The 14,594-nt window shown below is 49.1% G+C and overlaps 1 protein-coding gene across 2 annotated transcripts in view; it reads right to left on the minus strand.

Moving 5' to 3' along the window:
- Positions 1–14,594, minus strand: part of PLG (plasminogen) — a 169,930-nt gene that overhangs the window by 82,441 nt on the left and 72,895 nt on the right. For both annotated transcript variants that reach the window (XM_069974368.1, XM_069974369.1), the window contains one exon: positions 4,167–4,329. In XM_069974368.1, coding sequence (XP_069830469.1) covers positions 4,167–4,329 — 163 coding nt within the window. The remainder of the gene's footprint in view (positions 1–4,166; positions 4,330–14,594) is intronic.

Consider the following 14,594-nt stretch of genomic DNA (forward strand, 5'->3'; position numbering starts at 1 on the left):
AGGCGGCTGCCGGATTTTGGGCTTCAGGGCAGAGTGGCAAAGAAAAAGCCATATCTGAGACTGGCCAATAAAAGAAAAAGATTAAGATGGGCAAAAGAACACAGACATTGGACAGAGGAAGACTGGAAAAAAGTGTTGTGGACGATGGATGAATCCAAGTTTGAGGTGTTTGGATGACAAAGAAGAAGGTTTGTGAGACGCAGAAGAAATGAGAAGATGCTGGAAGAATGCCTGACGCCATCTGTTAGCATGGTGGAGGTAATGTGATGGTCTGGGGTTGGTGCTGGTAAGGGGGGAGATTTGTACAGGGTAAAAGGGATTGTGAATAAGGACGGCTATCACTCTGCACCGCCATGCCATACCCAGTGGGCAGCGCTTGGTTGGAGCCAATTTCATCCTACAACAGGACAATGACCCTAAACACCTCCAAATTGTGCAAGAACTATTTCCAGCAGAAGCAGCAGCTGGTATTCTATCATAGGTAATGGAGTGGCCAGCGCAGTCACCAGATCACCACCCCATTGTGGGAGCAGCTGGACCGTATGGTACGCCAGATGACTCAGGAGCTTCTAACATCACTAGGTTGGATAATTAATGTCCCAAATCCACTCAGCAGAAGATATTTTTGGTTATCCTACTAGAAAAGGAGGTGAGAAGGATCTTGTAAAGAGGATCAAAACTTTCTTAGTGAAAAAGGTTTGCAAGATAAGAGAAGCAATGTCGATTCTAGGATCAATGACTTTGTGTATTCCAGTTGTTCCCCAGAGCTAGGCTCATTCCAGACCCCTACAAAGTTAAATCTTATCAACCTGGAACAAGCGGGAGTCAGGCTTGGAGAAGCCTATGTCTCTACTCCCATCAGTCAGGAGGTCCCTATGCTGGTGGACGAAGGAAGAAAATCTGGAGAAAGGAGATTTTTGGAACCCTACACCAAAAGTTATTGTGACAACAGATGCCAGTTTGACAGGATGGGGTGCACACATTGACAATTTGTTCCTACAGGGGTCATGGGGACCTCACATAATCTCACTTTCCTCAAACTATCGGGAACTAAAGGCAGTGCAGATGTCCTAATGCAAGCAGAACATATGTTAAAGGACTGCCATGTTCACATTCTTTCAGACAATGTGATTACAGTGGCTAACTTAAGATGTCAGGGGAGTTTAAAAAAGGACAACCTCCAGAATCTTTCACATCACATGTTCAGGTGGGCAGAAGAGAACGTGTGGTCAATTTCAGCGACCCGTCTAAAGTCAACTCTGAACACTGATCAGGAACCCTGATCGAGCCAGGAGAGTGGTCATTGAAGGATTCAATCTTTCAACAGATAGTAATGAAATGGGGCCATCCAGAAGTAGATTTGTTTGCCAGCAGGAAAAAACGGAAGGTATAGAATTTTTTTCACTAAACCCAAAAGATCAACCGCTAGCAGTAGATGCTCTGACTCAGACATGGAACTTATAACTGGCATATGGATTGCCTCCAATTCCAGTTATCCCAAGCACACTCCAGAAAATTCTTTCATAGGGACCAATTCTTCATCCAAATCCAGCACAACTACAACTGGATGGATCTGCTTGGATCCTTAGAAGTAAAGGGCTCTCAGAAAGTGTAATTGCGACCCTGATGCACAGCAGGAAACCAGTGACTGCCAAGATTTATTTTAGAGTATGGAAGGTTCTGGTGCCCTTCTCTTCCACAGTTTCCTTCTAGACCTAGTATTGTGGATTTTTTGCAGGCCGGATAATTGAAGAGACTTAGGGCCCTATTACACCAAAAGATTCTCTGACAGATTTTTTCAGCCCGGGACCCGTGCTCTCTATCTTCAGAATGGCCGGTCAGCTGACAGGCCACACTCAGCCAATCACAGGCGGCGGTCCCGGCCTGTGATTGGCTGAGCGCTCCGTCAGCTGACCGGCCATTCTGAAGATAGAGCGCGCCGGACCCGGGGATGAAGACAGCGCGGAGAAGAAGCCTGGCCAGGTAATGTATGATGCTGCTGCTTCTCAAATCGTCGGTCGTCCGTCGCGCACCGCTATTCAACCATAGCGATGCGCAGTGGGCGAACAATGATTTTAGGTCTGGCCCTAAATGAACGATCGGCTGATCGTTCTCTCTATTTCCCCGAATGATAATTAGCCGAATCGGGCCCAATGGGGCCGATCCGGCCAATTATCGTTACTGTGGAATAGGGCCCTAAGATTTCTCCTCTTTTCAAATCCATTCCTGGCTTTGGCTGAAAAAAATCTGTAAAATAATCTGTCAGACATTTTTGGTGTAATAGGGCCTTTAAACCAGCAACCCTTAAGGTTCAAGTTTCTGCTCTTTCTGATTTAGCCAACCAAAGATGAATAAAAAGATTCATGAGAGCATCTACTAGGATCAATCCAACGGTTAGGAATATACAAGCACCATGGGATCTTAATATAGTCCTAGAAGGTCTAACATTACCTCTGATTGAGGCAATAGAGAAAGCCACACCTAAACTCCTATCTAGGAAAGTAGCTTTTCTGGTGGCCATGTCCTCAACCAGAAGAATTAGTGAGCTTTAGGCTCTCACAATTTCTAATCCATACTGCATAGTTCAGACAGATAGGATAATCCTTAAACAGATCCTACTTTTCTTTCAAAAGTTGTTTCAGAGCTTCATCGCTTGCAGGACATCATACTTACCTCTTTTTGTTAAAGTCCACAGAATAATACAGAGAAAAAATTTAATTCACTAGATGTCAGAAGATCTGTTCTACAATACTTGGAAGAACCCTAGAGGAAGGACCAAAATTTATTCATTCAATTTCAAGGGAAAAACAAAGACAAAAATCTTGCAAAAAGTACTGTTGCAAGATGGATTACCATTTCTGAGGTGCACAAGATCCAGGATCCATCATCTCCTTTGGAATTAAAAGCTCACTCTATGAGATCAGAATCTACATCTTGAGTAGAGAGAGTGTCAGCCTCAATAGAACAAATATGTAAGGCAGCTACGTGGACAAGTCAACATACGTCCATCAAGCACTACAGATTACAACTGCAGAGTAATGAAGACCTGGCCTCCGGAAGGAAGGCATTATAGGCTGTGGTCCCAGCCTAAAGTAAAATTGATGGTATTTCTCCTGTGGTGCCGTCGTGAAGGTGAGGCGAGAAAATAGGATTAGTCCTACTAGTAAGCCGGTTTCTCCAAAGCCTTCACGATGGCACCACCGACCCTCCCTGTGATATTCACGTGGTGCTTAAGAATTGTTATAATGGCACTGGTGATAGGGGAAGGGGAGGGGCTTTTAACCTTTTGTGCTGTGCTTTTTCCTGTCCTGTGCCTCTACATTAATCCTTACAACTCCGAAGCTGCAGGGACATTTGTAAGCCCAGCGTTTAAGAACGCTGGACTTAATAAAAGTCCCCCATTGTGTCCATATACTAACAGAGGTGTGCTGGAGATACACGTAGCCCTTACTAGATCCTCCCTATAGATTTTGTGGACCGAAGTGTGCTAGAGATACTCGTAGCCCTTATTGACTGGATCCTCCCTATAGACATTATGGACCGAAGTGTGCTGGAGATACTCGTAGCCCTTATTGACTGGATCCTCCTTATAGACATTATGGACCGAAGTGTACTGGAGATACTCGTAGCCCTTATAGACATTGTGGACAGATGTGTTCTTCTAAGTGTTTGGCGGCACCCAAGGATTTTCACTTTGGCCGCGTCGAACAGGTGTTCCCCATATCTGGTTTTTAATTTTCGAATTGTGTTATGTTCACCACGTAATTTTCAAATTGTGTAATGTACACCACGTACGGACCATCTATAACATCCTGTATGTTCCATCTGTCCATAAAGTCAAGTAAGGGCTACAAGTATCTTCAGCACAACTATTAGCATATGGAGACAATGTATCATGGGATCTGATGAAACGTGAAATTCTGTTGTACCTGATACATTTCATAGAATTGGTTGCTTGAGGTTGCTGTCATACCATAACTAGTAGGTCCACAGGGCTCCTGAGAGGAGTTCTTTAATCTATTTTTGCAATGGAGGTCTTTGGAAAAAATATGTCGCACACGTGTGTCTCAACATGTGCCTCCACACTAAACGACAGCAAAAATGGACAAAAACTCAACAATTTGCTGCCAGGAAGATGTTAGTAAATCAGCCCCATTATCTCTTACTGGCATGGATAGTTGTCTGGTGTCCTGGCGTGACTATGAGGTTCCTGAGAGCTCCAGTCCTGACAGGTTTTTCCAGATACTGTTACGGCAATGTTTCCGGTGTAGGATTCTCCATTCCCGGATAAGCACTTCAGCCCTGGTGGTGATGGGGGGGGACTTGAAGCTGTGATAAAAGAAAAGAACACAGATTATTAATATTAGATAATGCCCCTCTACATCTTTAACAGTTTTCAAAAACATTTGCCAAATAGCCGCAACATTATTGTGGCCTCATTTCTCCAGCTAATCCTTCATTACATAAGAAACAACCTGCAACCTGCACACACACATACGGTGAATGGATTACAGGTATACAGATGTTGTATCCTGCAGGAACGGCCAATATAATCCTAAGATGACCTTGTGTGGTGGACCTCGCCATGGTTTTTATACGCTACTCATTTGTGCAATTCATGTAGATGTATCCAAGGTTATGCATTTGTTTATTCGGCTCTGCAAAATGCTAAAAACGTTCCCTATTTCTATATATTTCCTTATTGTTCACTTTTATAGTGTGAGAAAGATAAATACAAGAAATGTACCCAATTTGCACAAAAATCAAAATTTTTTGTTTATCTTTGCCCTACTTGCTTTATGGGTGGGCATGGCAAGGTATAGAGGGGCAAGCAGCCATAAATTATGGTGGAAATCTTGAAATGTGAGGCAGAAGATTATTGTGTTAACAAAAAAGGAGTTGGCTCTGGCAGCGTGGGACCCTATTGTAGGGTCGTGAACGTCCATAATTTCTTTGTAGCACTAGGGTCCTGGAGATTATCCTTGACCAATGTTTGTGGATTTCTCCGGGCTACACTTTACTCTCACACCCCAAAAACATACTGGTTAATTTGAAATTTAGATTGTGAGTGGCATTAGGAATAGGGACCAACCTCTGAACAGTGCTGTGGAATATGTTCACACACACATATATATGTTACCCCTGGACGCGGCTGTTCAGCATTCTCCTCTGCTGCCCCCGCCCGCTCTCTCCTGCGCGCGCGTCTCCGACTCCTAGGGAACGAGCGCGTCAGCTCTGCTTCGATTTAAAGAGGCAGTGCGTCCCTAATTAGTAGTTGCACCAATCACCTCCCCTATAAATGGACACCTTCCCTGGCATTTCCTGTTGGTGCCTCTGCATGCTTCCATTGTGTGAGGTCCCAGCTCTCCGTTGTTCCTCTGCAGTTTCTCTTTGTGACTGCCACCCCGGTACTACCGTGAATCCAGCTGACTGTTTGCCTGGTTGCCTAACTGTTCCTGCTACACCTCGTCAGCCGTCACTAGCAAGCCAAGCCAGGGGTAGCGACCTGGGGGTTGCCTGCCGCAGCAAGTCCATCCCTCCTTGCGGTGGGCACTGGTGAAGACCAACAGCTCCTTAGACTATGCTCCCTGGTGCGGCTTACGCCATCGCTGGTGACGGTCCGGTGGATTCACGACTCCAGTTGTTAAAGTAGGCACCAACCAGTTTACCACCGAGCGCTCCAAGGTGGTATTTATTATCAGCCTCTTGGAGGGGAAGGCCCTAGCCTGGGCAACTCCTTTGTGGGACCGTGATGATCCAGTTACTGCTGACCTCCGGCAGAAATCCGCTGCGTGTTCGAGGAGCCAGCCCGAGCCTCATCTGCAGAGACCATCCTCCTCAACTTGCGACAGGGGAACTCCTCTGTGGGCGAGTACCCCATCCAATTCCGCACCTTGGCAGCCGAACTCAACTGGAATGAAGCTGCTCTGGTTGCCACCTTCAAGAAGGGCCTCTCCAGTCGAGTGAAGGATGTTCTTTCCGTCTGAGACCTTACGACCTCCCTAAATGATCTCATTCACCTGTCTACACGGATTGACGTCTGGTTCTCTGAGAGAGAGGAGGAGGTTCGGCAAGAGCGTGAACTGAATCGGCCCTGGCACACATTCCGATTGGCACCAGCTTTCCAGAGGCTAGTGTCTCCCATGTCCATGCCAACTCCAGATAAACCCATACAGGTGGAGAGCGTTCCCCTGACTCCGGAAGAGAGAGCTCACCATTGGGAGCAGAACCTCTGCCTTTACTGTGCCAGCCCTGACCATTTCCGCCTTAACTGTCCCCATTGTGAATGCATCCTCTCCAAGGTTGTCCGTGCCAGTTACCGTCTCAGCTCCTTCTGGACAGCGGTTCCAGTCCACAGCTTTCCTTGATTCTGGTTCAGCTGGTAGCTTTATTGCGGCATCTTTGGTCCAGAAGTGGCATCTTCCTGTGGTTCAAATGTCTAGGCCACTTTCTATCTCCTCGGTCACTGGCGAGTCGCTCAATCTGGTTATCCGATACCAGACCAAACCAGTGACTCTTCAAGTAGGGACGCTGCACTTTGAGAAGATTGCCTTCTTCGTCTTGTCCAGCTTCTCATCTGACATCCTGTTGGCTCTTCCTTGGTTGCAGCTCCATGCCCCCTGTTTCGATTGGAAAACCAGGGAGATCTTGCGTTGGGGTCCTGATTGCCCCAACCGCTGTCTGAAGGTCCCTACGATCTGGCCTCTGCCATCTTCACCAGACTTCCCCAAATCACTGCTTGGCCTTTCAGCCGAATACAAAGACCTGTCGGATATATTCTCTGCAAAGGAGGCTGACACTTTACCACCTCACCGACCTTACGATTGCCCCATTGATCTCCTTCCGGGTGCGATGCCTCCTCGTGGTAGAGTGTACCCACTTTCAGTCCCGGAGACAGAGGCCATGTCGGCATACATTAAGGAGAACCTGCAAAAGGGCTTTATCCGCAAGTCCACTTCTCCAGATGGTGCAGGGTTCTTCTTAGTCCAGAAAGACGGTTTTGTCCGTCTATGTATTGACTACTGGGGCCTTAATAAGGTGACGGTGTAGAATCGGTACCCCCTTCCACTAATCTCCAAGTTGTTTGACCATCTGGATTTCAGGGGAGCTTACAACCTGATCAGGATTCGTGAGGGTGATGAATGGAAGACCGCCTTCAACACCAGAGACAGGCACTTCGAGTATTTAGTCATGCCTTTTGGCCTGTGCAATGCCCCTGCGGTCTTCCAGGAGTTTGTCAACGATATATTCCAGGACTTGCTATATGTCTGTGTCGTCATCGTCGTCAAGTGCTGTGGCGGTTAAGGGCCAACCATCTATATGACAAGCTGGAAATGTGTTTTTTCCACCAATCCAGCCTTCCCTTTCCGGGGTACATAGTTTCTGGCCACGGTCTACAGATGGATCCGACAAAACTGTCAGCAGTACTTCAGTGGCCACACCCCATTGGACCCCAAGCCATACAAAGGTTCCTGGGGTTCACAAATGATTATTGGCAGTTTATTCCGCATTTTTTCACTCTGGTCGGGCCGACTGTGGCTCTCACCAAGAAGAATGCGAACCGTAAGCAGTGGTCAACCGAAGCTGAGCAAACCTTCACTAAATTGAAGGCTGCCTTTGCCTCTGCCCTGGTTCTGTCCCATCCAGATTCCTCCAGGCCATTCTCTTTCGAGGTGGATGCCTCTTTCGTGGGAGCTGGAGCTGTTCTTACCCAGAAAGACGTTTCTGGGAAGTTAATACCTGTGGCTTCTTCCCCAAGATTTTTTTTTCGACCGAGAGAAATTACACTATAGGGGATTGTGAGCTCATGGCGATTAAGTTGGCCCTGGACGAGTGGCGTCATCCTATGGAGGGAGCAAAGTGTCCAATTAACATCTTCATGGACCATAAAAACATTCTTTACCTTCAATCCGCACAACGACTTAATCCCAGGCAGGCCAGATGGTCCCTCTTCTTCTCCCGTTTTAATTTTCCTATCCATTTCCGTCCAGCAGAGAAGAATGTGAGGGCTAATGCTCTCTCGCGAGCCTCTGAAGTCTTGGGGCAAGACGATGCTCCTCGTCACATCATTCCACCTGAGCGCCTGGTCACTGTGGCAACTTCCGTCCTTCAAGAACTTCCTCTTGGTAAGACTTACATGCACCCACCACTCAGGAGAAGAATTCTGAATTGGGATCATTTCTCCTTGGTCGCTGGCCACCCTGGAGTCCTTAAGACCAGACAATTGATATCTCAGTATTACTGGTGGCCCAGTCTTTCTCAGGACGTCAGGACTTTGTGGCATCCTGTTCCACCTGTGCCCAGAACAAGACCACTCATCAGAAGTCAGCCGGGCTACTCCTGCCTTTGCCCATTCGCGAGCGTCCCTGGACACATATCGTCATGGACTTTGTTACCGATCTAACCCCCTTCTGCCGCTAACACCCCCTTTTGGGTGGTCACAGATCGGTTCTCCAAGATGTCCCATTTTGTGCCACTTCCCGGTCTGCCTTCCGCTCCTTGTCTGGCAAATCTTTTCTAACATTATATGGCTTTGCAATCAGGATACAAGTCCTAGAGTCTATCCATGCAAATAATAGTATAATGAAAAAGGAATAGTGCCTAAAACGTAACTTTTAATATTACAGTTAAGATGCACCAATGTCAGTGTGCCCAACACCATAGCTACAAATATTTACAATATTCTTGTATCGACGCACACCTGGAATGTGTAAAACATGTTTGAGTAAAAAATGGGGTTTTTTTGTTGCGCTGAGGCCGGTATGCCCCAAGCTAGTATCCAGTTGTAAATGTAATTCCCAATGCGTTTCTGGCATACGGTGGCTACAATGGTAAAACTGTTTATCATTTTTGTTGCATGGTCTCCCGGGCACCTATACCCCGCATTGTACTAACAAGGGCCAGTGAGTAGCCGCATAGCTGCGAGACCTACCTGACATGTTGTATAGCCCTGTTTAATTACAGCATTATACCCTTTAAAATAGACACGTCAAGTATACATAGTGTCCATTGGTGATTTAATCATCAATTTGGGTGCAATTGTGTGTATAATTTGAAGCATCAATTGTATCCACCGTATGTGGCATATTACTGATCTATTACTGATCTTGATTAGTGGAAGAAACGCGTTGAGAGATTACATTTACAACTGGATACTAGCTTGGGGCATACCGGCCTCAGCACACAACAAAAACACATTTTTTTAAACACTCTGTTGGTATTGTACGCATTCCGGATGTGCGACGATCCAAGGATATTGTAAATATTTGTAGCTATGGTGTTGGGCACACTGACATTGGTGTATCTTAACTGTAATTTTAAAACTTACATTTTAGGCACCTATACAATCTTTTTTTTACAGCATGTCTTTAGGCAGCATGGCCTGCCTCTACACAGTCTCAGAAAGAGGACCTCAATTTGTTTCCAGATTTTGGGGTGCTCTCTGTTCCCGACTCCAGGTGAAGTTCCCCAAACTATGGTGCCCCTGTGAAACAGGAGAAAACAAGGAGAGAGAAACCTGGGGATGGGGGAGAGAAACAGCGGAGAGAAGCAGGGGGGAGGGAAGTATGGTGGAGAGAAGCAGGGGGGAGAGAAGTATGGTGGAGAGAAGCACAGGAGAGAAGCACGGGGGAGAGAAGCACAGGAGAAGCAGGGGGGAGAAGTATGGTGGAGAGAAGCACAGGAGAGAAGCAGGGGGGAGAAGTATGGTGGAGAGAAGCACAGGAGAGAAGCAGGGGGCAGAAGTATGGTGGAGAGAAGGATAGGAGAGAAGCAGGGGGGAGAAGTATGGTGGAGAGAAGCACAGGAGAGAAGCACGGGGGAGAGAAGCACAGGAGAAGCAGGGGGGAGAAGTATGGTGGAGAGAAGCATGGGGGAGAGAAGCACAGGAGAAGCAGGGGGGAGAAGTATGGTGGAGAGAAGCACAGGAGAGAAGCAGGGGGGAGAAGTATGGTGGAGAGAAGCACAGGAGAGAAGCACAGGAGAAGTAGGGGGGAGAAGTATGGTGAAGAGAAGCACAGGAGAAGCAGGGGGGAGAAGTATGGTGGAGAGAAGCACAGGAGAGAAGCAGGGGGGAGAAGTATGGTGGAGAGAAGCACAGGAGAGAAGCACAGGAGAAGTAGGGGGGAGAAGTATGGTGGAGAGAAGCACAGGAGAGAAGCAGGGGGGAGAAGTATGGTGGAGAGAAGCACAGGAGAGAAGCACAGGAGAAGTAGGGGGGAGAAGTATGGTGGAGAGAAGCACAGGAGAGAAGTAGGGGGGAGAAGTATGGTGGAGAGAAGCACAGGAGAGAAGCACAGGGAAGAAAACAGGCCCAGGTTTCACACTGAGTGAGTATAAATACAATTAGAATCTATATTATTAACTATATGTATAACATGTACTGTTTTAGTGTCATTTTGTGCCATTTTGGTTGGTGGTGTGCCCCGGGATTTTTTAAGTATAAAAAGTGTGCCACGGCTCAAAAAAGGTTGAAAATCACTGCTCTGAGGTACCAGCTGTGGACGAACTGGTAATTGACTTTAAGTCCACCTGGGAGCAGACACGGCAATCCCTTGTTTGTGCTACAGGTCAGATGAAAGCCCAGGCAGACAAGAGGAGGAGACCAGCTGTAACCTTCGCTCCTGGTGACAATGTCTGGCTTTCCGCCAAACGTGGGCCCACGGTTCCTGGAACCATTCGCGGTGCTGAAGCGCATCAACCCGGTCACCTACAAGCTTCACCTGCCCCCCACCATGTGAATTCTCAACTCCTTCCACGTCTCTCTCCTGAAACCAGTGGTCTTCAACCGGTTCTCCACAACGAGCAGCATCTTCTGACATCTATTCTGTCAAGGACATCCTGGACATGAAGATGCTTAGAGAAAGACGGTCCTTCTTAGTTTACTGGAAGGGTTTCGGCCCAGAAGAAAGATCCTGGGAGCCTGAATGCAACATCCTAGACCGGGACTTCACCAAGAAGTTCTTGCCGGCAAGAAAGAATGGGAGGCCAAAGGGGGGGGGGGTACTGTCACAGCGGCTGTGCTGTGGCTAGTGGCCCCTGGTCCCCTCTCACCTCCTGCCGAGGTTGGGCTGTCACCCTTGGCCGCAGCTGTTTAGCATTTTCCTCTGCTGCCCCCAACCGCTCTCTCTCTTCGGCGCTTGCGTCCCCGGCTCCTAGGGTGCGCCAGCTCTGCTTCGATTTAAACAGACAGTATGCCCCTAATTGGTAGTTGCACCAATCCCCTCCCCTATAAATGGACACCTTCCCTGGCCTTTCCTGTTGGTGCCTCTGCATGCTTTTATAGTGTGTTTCTGCTCTCCGTTGTTCCTGCTCTCTGCAGTTTTCGCTTGTAACTGCCACCCCGGTACTACCGTGAATCCAGCTGACTGCTTGCCTAACTGTTCCTGCAACACCTTGTCAGCCATCACTAGCAAGCCAAGCCAGGGGTAGTGACTTGGGGGTCGCCTGCCGCAGCAAGTCCTTCCCGCCTTGCGGTGGGCACTGGTGAAGACCAGCGGCCCCTTAGACTCTGCTTCCTGGTGTGGCTTACGCCATCGCTGGTGACAGTACAGTAGATCCACGACTCCAGTCATTACATTCTATAGTCTTTTAGTTCCTGGTGGGAGTGTCTTCTATAGTCTGTTACTCCCACTAGCAAATAACAGACTATAGAAGACACTCCCACCAGGAACTAACAGACCATAGAAGACACCAGGAACTAACAGACCATAGAAGACACCAGGAACTAACAGACCATAGAAGACACCAGGAACTAACAGACCATAGAAGACACCAGGAACTAACAGACCATAGAAGACACCAGGAACTAACAGACCATAGAAGACACCAGGAACTAACAGACCATAGAAGACACCAGGAACTAACAGACCATAGAAGACACCAGGAACTAACAGACTACAGAAGACACCAGGAACTAACAGACTTTAGAAGACACCAGGAACCAACAGACTATAGAAGACACTCCCACCAGGAGTCTTCTATTGTCTGTTAGTTCCTGGTGTCTTCTATGGTCTGTTAGTTGGAGTTGGACAGAGACAGAAGATAGTTTTTTGTAGTTGTGTGAGAGAAAGCTATGCAGCTCTAAACCCAGAGGTGGGGTAAATGTCACCTGGGAAGAACCATGCCTGCACCTGAGGTAACATTCTAGTTATTTAGGACAATCCACCTAGCCAGGATTTGTCTGCAGTGGAGCTAAGTGCCTAAGCTAACAAACTCCATTGATTCCTGCTTGACTTACTGGGAGAACCTTGAGAGGTTATCTACACCCAGTTGTTCAACCCTGGGATTAGTTCTACCAGACCTGACACTCTGTGGGCTCTTCTGGCATAAAGCGGCATTCTTTCTTCTTCTTCTCAGTCCTAACCGTGGGGGCAAGCTTCTTCAACTAGGTCACACACAGTACAAGTTGCACTGGCAGAGTTCTGTACTTATTAGACAAGGCCCCAAGACGCTGAACCTTACATCTAAGAAAGGACATTGTTTTACCTATTTTTGTGATTATCTTTTGCGCACTTTCACCTTTAGAGTCTACAATCTTATTGTTATCCTGGTTCAGTGCTGGACTCTGATCATTTTTGCTCTGCACCCACTGTCACGGCCGCGGCGGCTTCCCGCGTCCCGGGTTGCCGCCGCGACCGCCTCCTGTCCCGTGCAGCCGCCGGGGTCCTTGTGTTGGGACCCGGCGCTGCTGCTGCTTCGGCCCCTGGGGCGCCTCACCTCTCCTCCGTGCATGTCGCGGTCTGTGCCGGCCGGCGCGCGCGTCCCCGCCTCCTCGGGCGCGCGCGCGCCGGCTGTCTCGGATTTAAAGGGGCAGTGCGCTCCTAATTGGTTAGTGGCACCAATCACTCCCCTATAAATCCCAGCATGCCCTGTCCTTAGTGTTGGAGCCTCTACATGCTTCCCATAGCGTTGGCCCAGCCCCCTGTTGTTCCTGTGTCCTATTCCGCTACCTGGTCCCAAGTCCCTGTTCCTGAGTCCTATCCGTTACCGGGTCCCTAGTCCCTGTTCCTGGTTCCTGTTCCCCTGTCACTCCATCTGTTCCCGGGTCCAGCCTGTCACGTGCGCTCTCACCTGCAGACCATTGCCTGTGCCATCTCCTGCCACGCCTCGCCTGCCGACACCAGCAACCAAGCCAGGGGTAGCGACCTGGGGGTCGCCTGCCGCAGCAAGTCCATCCCGCCTTGCGGCGGGCTCTGGTGAAAACCAGCGGCCCCTTAGACTCTGCCCCCTGGTGAGGTTAGTGCCATCGCTGGTGTCGGTCCAGTGGATCCACTACTCCAGGCGTTACAGTAGGCTCCAACCATGGATCCCGGCGAGGTGCCTGATCTCCGTGACGTCGCCAGAGTGGTCACTCAGCAGGCGCAACAGATCCAGCAACAGTCACAGCTGATCCAACAACTGACTGCAGCCGTACAGCAGCATACCACAGCTCAGCAGTCATCACCCCCGGCAACCTCTTCACTCCGACTGGCTCTCCCAAGCAAGTACTCTGGGGACTCTAAGTTGTGCAGAGGATTCTTGACTCAGTGCACCATGCACATTGAACTTTTGAGTAGTCAGTTTTCCACCGAGCGCTCTAAAGTGGCTTTCATCATCAGCCTATTAGAAGGTAGAGCCCTGGCCTGGGCCACGCCACTGTGGGACCGAGATGATCCTGTTGCTGCCAATCTCCGGGCCTTCCTATTCGAGTTTCGCTCCGTCTTTGAGGAACCTGCCCGTGCTTCTTCTGCCGAGACTGCTCTCCTCAACCTCTCTCAAGGCAGCTCCTCTGTTGGTGACTACGCCATCCAGTTCCGCACCCTGGCAGCTGAATTGGACTGGAACGAGGCCGCCCTATTGGCCACCTTCAAGAAGGGTCTGTCTAGTCGAGTGAGAGACGTGCTCGCTGCCCGAGACCTGCCTACCTCCCTGAACGAACTCATTCTACTGGCCACCCGAGTTGATACTCGTTTTTCGGAGAGGGAGGAGGAGGTTCGGCATGAACATTTACTATGCCCTTCCCGTCGCCATCCCCAGCTGGCGCCGGTTTTCCAGAATCCTGACCTTTCGATGTCCCAGCCCTCTCCTGAGATTCCTATGCAGGTGGAACGGGCTCACCTGACGCCTGATGAAAGAATCCGGCGCCTGGAGCGGAATCTCTGTCTCTATTGCGGTGGTTCCAATCACTTCCGGCTGGGATGTCCCCTACGTCCCCAAACATCCGGAAAATGCTCGCACCTAGGTCCGGTGGGACAGGTGTCCCTAGGTGTGAATGCCACCTTTCCAAGTCTGTCTATGCCAGTTTCCATCCGGACTCCCTCAGGACAAAATCACCAGACTACTGCCTTTCTCGATTCTGGGTCAGCAGGCAGTTTTATTGCGGCAACATTGGTCCAAAGATGGCGGCTACCCGTGACCCGACTAGCCAGGCCCCTGACTATCTCCTCGGTCACGGGCGAAATTCTTACCGACCGTGTGTACTACCAGACCGCACCTTTAGTCCTCCAGGTGGGTCCTTTACATCAAGAAGAGATATCCTTCTACGTCCTGCCCCATTCTTCCCCCGCGGTCCTCCTGGGACTCCCGTGGCTGCAAGAACATGCCCCTCAGCTGGA

This window comes from Dendropsophus ebraccatus, chromosome 6 (assembly GCF_027789765.1).
Source record: "Dendropsophus ebraccatus isolate aDenEbr1 chromosome 6, aDenEbr1.pat, whole genome shotgun sequence".
NCBI lineage: Eukaryota > Metazoa > Chordata > Amphibia > Anura > Hylidae > Dendropsophus > Dendropsophus ebraccatus.